At 35.9% G+C, this 8,737-nt stretch overlaps 2 protein-coding genes across 2 annotated transcripts in view; both read right to left on the reverse strand.

Annotated features, from left to right (window-relative positions):
- Nucleotides 1-8,737, reverse strand: part of NUP214 (nucleoporin 214kDa) — a 125,923-nt gene that overhangs the window by 65,929 nt on the left and 51,257 nt on the right. Inside the window, exons 18-21 of the mRNA XM_006892442.1 lie at nt 6,440-6,543; nt 3,367-3,549; nt 2,622-2,707; nt 2,425-2,508 (exon numbers count right to left, since the gene is read on the reverse strand). Of these exons, the coding sequence (XP_006892504.1) occupies nt 2,425-2,508; nt 2,622-2,707; nt 3,367-3,549; nt 6,440-6,543 (457 nt within the window). The remainder of the gene's footprint in view (nt 1-2,424; nt 2,509-2,621; nt 2,708-3,366; nt 3,550-6,439; nt 6,544-8,737) is intronic.
- LOC102860671 (39S ribosomal protein L1, mitochondrial-like) overlaps nt 8,529-8,737 on the reverse strand; it is a 2,182-nt gene continuing 1,973 nt past the window's right edge. The window contains exon 3 of the mRNA XM_006892594.1: nt 8,529-8,536. Coding sequence (XP_006892656.1) covers nt 8,529-8,536 — 8 coding nt within the window. The remainder of the gene's footprint in view (nt 8,537-8,737) is intronic.

The following is an 8,737-nucleotide window of genomic DNA, read 5'->3' on the forward strand; positions in this document are numbered from 1 at the left end:
AGCTGTGGCCACCATATAGTGGATTTTGTATAACAAATAATGAATTAAGTTAAAAAAAACAAAAACCAAAACCACATGACTTGCAAGTCTAAAACATTATACTATCTGATACTTTAAGCAAAAGTTTGCCAAGCCCTGCTCTAGACTGTAGAACTTTCTGTGATGACTGAATGTTCTAAATTTGTATTTCCTTTAACAGTAGCTACTAGCCACATATGATACTGAGCATGTGAGATGTGGTTACTGCAACTGAAAAACGAACTGTATTTCATTTTCCTTTAAACAGCCACGTGTGGCTTAGTGCTTAATATAACAGACAATATCCACCCAGAATCTAGATTTATTGAGATTTTATTTACTACTGGTACATTAAAACAAAGCAGTACTAGCACTTTCCAACCAGTATGAGATCAATGGTATCAAAGGTGGCCCGGTTAAGCAATAAAGAGAGGTTTTTAAATAATGCTGAAACAATAAAATACATAAACAGAAAAAATGACACCAACGCCATACTTCACACACAAAGAATGATTCAAAATGGGCTAAGCAAAGTATAATATATCCAAATAATAGAATACTGTTGTTGTTGTTGTTAAGTGCTGCTGAGTCAACTTTGATTCATAGTGACCCTATGTACAGTAGCTCTGAACCCTGCTCTATCCTGAGCCAATCTTACAATCTCTGACACATCTACCCTTATCACCCAGTCACTGTGTCAATCCATCTCATCTAGGGTCTCCCTCTCCTGCACTGTCCCTCAAACCTTCCAAGCATATCATTCTTCAAAGACTGGTCCTTCCTGCTCCAAGTATGCGATACAGAGTCTCAAAATCCTTGCCTCCAAGAAGTGGCTTTATTTTACCCTCTCCAGGACAGACCTGTTAGTCTTTTAAGCAGTCCATGATATTTTCAATACTTTTCTCCAGCACCAATAGAGTATTACTCAATAATAAAAAGAAACAATGTACTGATAGATAGTACATAGCATAGACAAAATTTCAAATTCTTTAAACTAGTAAAAGAAGTAAACCCAGAAAACAATGACTACACATCAATGATTCCATTTATATGTAAAAACATAAATCTATAGAAAAAGAATGCTGACAAGTGGTAGCCTGGATGTAAGAAAACTTTTTGAAGTAAAGGAAATAGTCTAAAATTAAAATGTGGTATGAGTTGCAGAAGTCTGTAAGTTATCTAAAAATCACCAAAGTGGACTCATAACAGATGAATTCTATGATATATGGACCTAAAAAAATCACTTCCAGGAAACAAGTAGATCTAACATGATCTACTTCTCGTCATCTAGAAATAGAGAGGATTTCAAATAGGAAACAAAAAGTACTAACTATGTAAGAAAATGTTTATCAACATTCTCTAAATGAAATTTCCCTGTATTAAAAGGGGCTCTAGTGCCTGAGTTTGTAAGGTGGTATGCTGCCAACCCAAAGGCATGTGGTTCAAATATACTAGCTAGCTGCTAGAGGGGAGAAAGATGAGCAATCTCCTCTTTCCTATGATTTATAGTCTCTCAGCTACCAGATGGTCCTGACACAATGTCACAGAACAACAACTTCATCAAAAGAATATCATTGACAGTAAAATGGCAACAATACTTCTTGCCATTAGGCCACCAGACATCCCTAAAGTGAAGTATGTTTTTAAAAAACAACCAAAAACTCCCAAACTGAGCCAATTATGAAGATAATTCAATGGCAAATTTTTTAAATCAACTGTTGTTTTTGATTGCCATTGAGTCGAGCATGACTCATAACGACCCCATGAGCAAAAGGCCTGACATCTTTTCGTAACTATCAACATTTATCAAAGTTTATAGTTTCCAGAGACATGTTGTTTAGGAAATGGATACCACTCCTGCTTCCAAAAAGAGAATACTAGAAAGTGATTAAAAAAAGAAAAACAAAAATTAAATTCTAATCTTTGCTGTATAAACCTAATGTCCCAGTTTTGAGAGAACAGTATAGCTTTAAGTGTTCTGTATCAATTACAAGGCTTATTTTCAGCAATCATTCTGTAATCAGTAGGGATTTTACTTCTTTCTTGAGAAGTCTTTTTCCAAATATCATCTTACTCCAAACCCATACAAAACAAGTAAACCTTCCTGGCTAAAGCAATGTTAGAATCTCTAAAGTCAGCTCAGCCTCCCAGAAGTCCTTGGGAATCACTGATGTAACAACAAGAGGACTATGAACAGTTTAAAAGACCTAAGGAACTACCTTGAGCTGCTTCACTGAGATAGATAGATAGATAGATAGATAGATAGATAGATAGATAAACAGTTTCTTATTCCAGTGTTCAGACCAGGGTGAAAACATATACACTTTCACTCCCTCTCTCCTCCAAGCAAATACTTTGTGGTTTATGTGAAGAAAAAAAAAAAAAAAGAGGTTTAGATTTCACTACCTGGAGCAGTGGATCTTACTGGTGGAGTCTTTCTCTTGGCCAGGAAGTTTCTCAATTGTGCCTGTTTTGCTGGGGACAATTTAGCTGCAAGAAATTAATAAACTCATAAATATATACTTAAGACTTGGTAAGCACTTAAGATGTCAACAGAGAGAAGAGAAGAAAGAGAGCCAAAAGACTAAGGTAAATGCATTTACCTGGTATTTTGGGCAAGGGTTTAGTGTGAGATTCTATGGTGGTTTTCAACAAAGCATTGCGAAGGCTTTCAAGCTCACTGTCAAAACTGAAACAGGATAATGTTATATAACAACAAGGTAGGATCTGAAAAATTTGAGGATGTGGAAAGCATATTATCATCCCAAATATAAATGCAAATGATGAGAGCAATGTCAATGCAGAAACATTCAATCTAATCACCCAGGAACAACAAACTCAACATTATACAGAACCTTCACATCACAGACAACTCCAGTGGTGCTTCAGTGGAAAGGGAAAAAACCCAACAAACCCTAGGCAGCTGCCCTAAAAGCAGAAACACAGCACTGCCTTGATTACTACCAGAGACTGAAAGCTTCCACTCAGGCAAAACGACAAACCTAGGCAGGGAAGACCAGTAAGTCATCCTGTTCCCCTCAAGCAATACTACTACTACCATTACTGTAGAATCTGCTATCATTTAATGAGCAGCTACTTCTTCAGGCACAATTGTGGTGTGAAACAAGCTTAATTCAACTCTTAACAATTGCATGACATAGTTGTCCTCCTCATTTTTTTTAAAAAAAGAAAATAAAAACTTAAGAAGGTAAAAGAATCTGACCAAGACCCCATAGCTGACAGACAGGAGAGTCAATACAAACTTACATCTGAACCTTTCTATGACTAGCACAAATTATTCATGCAACCATATTTACTTAGTGCAACAGGTCAATTTTCCTCACAGACCTGTAAGTGCTATTCTCAGGAGGAGCAGCTGACGGGAGACTCCACTGGGAGGTCTGATTATAAAGACGGAGTTGCTGGAGACTGTCCACTAGCTGATTCAACCTCTTCCTTTGCTGGTTAATGATTTCCCGGTTGTTGGCTAGGGTGTTAAAAAGTGTCTCTCGCTCTGGTACAAGCAAGCGTCTGTTGATGGAAACAGGAAAAGAATTTAACATGAAGGTTTTCAATAAAGGAAGCCCTCCACAATATAAAACCTACATCTATTAGTATTAGATGATAAAAAGTGAATGAAAGTCTCATGAGGAGAGAGGAGCCTAGAATACGCAGGACATGCGTGTGACCAAGGACAGCACAAACTAGCCAGGTGGACGTCTGGGGTTTCCAGAAAAAACAAGGTAGGAGTGAGAAAGGAGGGAAATAAATATTAGAGGATAGCCACTTGATTTCTACTTGGAATATGTGGGGTTTTTTTCTGTATGTAAATTATATGTAACTGAAAGAAAACAAACAAAATAGCAGGGATCCACTAGAAGCCTCAGTCATTTCTTCCGACCACTGTCAAAAAATAGTAGACACTAACATGGAGGAGATCTCTTCCTATATGCACTTGTAGAAACTACTAGAGAGATTTGGCTTTTAGGTTAACAGCACAACTCCCTACAGATAAAATAGAAATTGTCAAATATGCTATAGGTTTTTATTGACTTGTTAGGTATAATTTTTAGTAGAAAATTAGCCTTGGCATTCTCTTACTAAATTCTAAATTCATCTCAAAAAAACAAAAAGGAAAAAAAAATGGGAGACACACAATTTAATGTTTAGGAGCTAACCTACATTAAAGAACTAATACAAGAAAGATAAACTATAATTGCCTCTGGAAAGCAGGTATTAGAGAGGAATAAGTAAAGAAGTTACTGATTTTTATAATAAATCCCTGAGCACCTTGACTATAATTTTTAAAAATTTTCTAATTGTATTAATTTGGGGGAAAAAACTGAAAAGGAAAACTATACCAAAAAGAAACAAAGATCAACACTCTGTCAAGATGTATATTTTGCCTCTTTAGCACTAATCATGGAATAAAAAATGCTCACACTAAACAAAAACTTTTGGTTTAGTTCCTCTTTCCCCATTCATTACCTCCTTGAATAGTGCAGAGCCAGGTAAGGAACTGCCTCTTGTGGTAACAGTAGTTCAACAAGCATTTAAAACAAGCATTTCAGGAAAAATACACATACTGTTGAAAGGAGGGTCTAAAATAGAGAAGTGTTATTTAAACGGAATTGTTTATATGTAAGAATTTGAAGTCTTTAGAAATAATTTTTCTTGTTATCAATGCTGTTAAGTAGGTTCCAACTAATAACGGCTCTGTACACAACAGAAACACACACTACCAGTTCTATGCCATTCTCATAACTGTTATGTTTGAATACACTGTCGCAGCCTCCATGTCAATAGAAAATTCTAGGAGTAGTAAAACCATGGGTAGACATAACAAAGAAAATCTGGCTTCTTTACTGATATCAGGTACTTTTGAAAAGCTTACTAATTAATTATGGTGTTATGTGTTGTCGAGTCAGAACTGACTCACAGCCAACTTGTACAGCTTGCATATCTCATAGGAGGAGGAGATATTCTTGAGGAACAGCTGGTGGATTTGAACTGTCTGCCTTTGAAATGACAAACCAGCTCCTTATTCACTAGGCCAAACACCTACTAGGCACAGAGAAATACAGCCGTCAAGTAGAAGATTCATGCTGACAGATCAAAACAGTATCTCCCTTGCAAGGAAACACCACACACAGATTCAGTTAAACTGAATTCAGAACCAGGGAAACAAGCTGTAAAATGTCTGAAAAAAGGGCCCAAATGTCCAAGTACTTAATTCTCTGCAGCGTAAAACCCTCCCCTTAGACAATGTATGGGGAGAGAGCGCGTGTGCGTGTATAAACCCACCTCACAGAGGAAATTATCAGTATTTTGATAGACTTATTTGATCTCTTTCCCACATCTCCACAGTCACATTGAGACTGCCCAGTGTGCTTTCGTGTGGCATAGTCTGCAGGATATTGTGCTGCTAACCCAAAGACAGTATCTCTTAGGTAGTTCAAATTCACCAAAACCTCTGCTGGAGAAAGATGGGCAATCTCTTCTCATTCAATTTACAGCCTCCAAAAACACACTTAGAAGTCAGATATGAGTCAATTCTGACTCAACAGCAATGAGTTTTGAAGTTTTTCTTATTTTATACATGGTACTTTTGATTGGATTTTAAAAATACTGTTACAAGATTTTATATACTTTATGTAAGAGATACAGCATATGTAATATAATTTGTTTTCTAAGAACATGCTGTTCAATGACCCTGTTAATTCTGGAGCAAGAAAGAAAAATGTGGACCATTTGGCCACTCTTCTATTTATGGATAATAAGGCTGAATTCAATTTTTCACCATCAAAAATGAGGTTCTAATACAAATGCTTTTATATAAACTGTATTGCTTAATAATTCTGTACAGCAAACTTCTAGAGTGGGTGGGTCAAAGGGAATGAGTGTTGGATTTTTTTTAATATATGTTGTTAAACTCTTTCTTACAAGTTCTAGTATTAGTGTGTTTGAAGGAACTATTGATTTTCCGAGTTGCTCTCTTCCAGGCTCTATCGGATGGTCAGGATGACCCATAGAAATCAGAGAGAACTTGCCTGCCAGAAAAGCACAAAGAAAACTCAGGAGATTAGTAAAGGAAAAAGAAAAGAGGACTGCTGACCACCTCTCAGAGAAAGCAGAGGGATTCTGCGATCATGCAGCAAAAGCAGAAGGCAGCTAATGAGAAGGTTTCACAGACCAGAGAAAAAGGATGACTCGCTACTTTGGAAAACCTGGGTGCTACTGCCGACCTGGCGTATCATAAATAAGATTTTATAGAGTGATCAGTCTTTAGTGTGATGTTTTAGAACTCTTCTTTGAAAAATAAAATACCAACCAAATGTACCAAATGTACGTTTTTAAAAAAAAAAAAAAAGAGCGTAACATTTTCTATGCCAACTCATAGGACATGAAAAACTGTGCTCACTTTTGTTTTTTCTTTTGTTCCAGATGCCGGTCCCACTCCAAGTCTAGAACATCATTCACATCTTGGACAGCAAATTTGACATACTGATGAAGACGTCGAATTTCCTAACCAAAAAAATATTAAAAGGCAAATACTTATTTTTCCAGAAGCATGGGGAAAGATACATCAAAATAAGCCTGATACATTCTTACATTGAGAACCAAAATGAATAATTAAAACAAACTGCTTTTAAAATAATTATTAAAACCTCAAAATACACAACATACCTCCAAACATCCTGAAAAATCTACAACCAGGAGAGGATAAAATAGATGAATGGGACCTTCTAAGAATAAAATCCCTCTGCACATCCAAAAACTTCTCCAACAGGGTAAAAAGGGAAGCCACAGATTGGGGAAAAATATTTGGTAATGACATGTCAGATAAGGGACTTATATCTAGAATTTATAAAATACTCAAGCACCACAACAAGATAAAGGTAAACAACCCAATTGAAAAGTGGGCACAGGATATGAACAGACACTTCACCAAAGAAGACATTCAGATGGCAACCAAAAAAATGAAGAAATGTTCAAAACCCCTAGCTCTAAGACAGATGCAAATCAAAACAACAATGAGGTATCATCTCACTCGACTAACAATAGCAAAATTTAACAGAGCACCAAACAACAAATGCTGGCAAGGTTGTGGAGAAACTGGAACCCTTATTCACAGTTGGTGGGAGTGTAAAATGGTGCAACCACTATGGAAGGCTGTATAGCATTTTCTCAAAAAGTTGCAAATAGAAACACCATTTACACAGCAATTCTTCTACTGGGAATATACCCTAAAGAAAAATATAACCATCACCCAAGCAGATACATGCACACCCATGTTTACTGCTGGTTTGTTCACAATAGCAAAGAGTTGGAAACAACTCAAGTGCCCATCAACAAATGAATGGATGGATAGAGAAGCTGTGGTATATTCACATAATGGAATACTATGTGGCACTGAAAAATAAGGAACTCATGAAATATTACACAAAATGGGTGACCCTGGAGGACATCATGCTGAGTGAAATATCTCAGTCACAAAAAGACAAATACTGCATTATGCCACTGTTATAAAAGAGGACTGACATAGAGGTTGGAGGGAGACTGAGAAAAGGGATAAATAACATATAATGCATTGAAACAGATGAGGGAGAGAACTGTTTAAAAGGGATATATGAGATATATGATTAGATATTATTGTTATGACAGGAGTCCAGAATGAAGGTAGCATAGTGGAATGGACTTGGGGGGAGAGTTTGAATAACAATGAAAGAATTTTTTTTTTAACTTTTCAAAGAGAAATGCTAATTGGGGGATGGGTGGGCAGGGAGAAAAGTATAACAATGAATGAATGGAAATTAAAATCAATTAATTAAAAAATTTTAAAAACCCTCAAAATAAAAGGAAAGCTGTTGAAACCTTTTATTGTGAAGAAGGAAAAAAAAAGAGGGTACAAAAGAAAAGGGAAACCAAAAGGGTGTGCATGTCTAGGGCCTCGAGGGAACACATGTTCTTGCTTAGTTCTCATTTTTCAGCTCCTGTAATGTATCCGAACACTGTTGGGGAAATTTCCACTTCACGCTGGTACTCAAAACAGTACATCCATTTAGATTTTGCTCTCCCACCCATGAAATTAACTGTAATAAAGACAAAATTATCCTCCAAAGTAGTGCTGAAAATAGTTTTGAACCTATCTATTCACAGGATAGGACATATAAGTCACCTAATCAGTTGAGAAATACCATTTCTTCTCAAAAACAAAACAGTGTCTATATTAGTTTAATTAATTATCATTAAAATTCCTATCTACTTATTTAGGCTCAGAATAATTCTTTAAGTACATATGAAGGATAACATTCTACACTCTGAAAAAGGCTCTTTACATCTGTGGAAAGATTTTATCGTGTTTATATGTACTGACTTATGATGAGGTTCCATTCTAAGAACTCCACTTTAAGTCAGAGTAAGTCTGTTCTGATGTAAGTTGAAGGTTGTTTTAATTTCAGTTTTCAATATTATTGCCTTTTATTATAATTATCTTTATAATCCAATCCTTAAACACCTGTGAGTAAAAAGTTGAGGATAATGACATTAAATTTTGTGCAGCACTGTTAAGTAGTATTACTAATGGTATAAAGCACCATCCACAAACCAAAAAAGGATGTAAGTTTATTATGTTGTAGTCTGAACATATTGTAAGACAAAGACTACTTGTATGTTCAAAATTACTGTTTTTTAACATAGATTTTTTTATATTTATTAT

This window comes from Elephantulus edwardii, unplaced genomic scaffold (genome assembly GCF_000299155.1).
Source record: "Elephantulus edwardii isolate Elephantulus edwardi_28Jun2011 unplaced genomic scaffold, EleEdw1.0 scaffold00116, whole genome shotgun sequence".
NCBI classification, from domain to species: domain Eukaryota; kingdom Metazoa; phylum Chordata; class Mammalia; order Macroscelidea; family Macroscelididae; genus Elephantulus; species Elephantulus edwardii.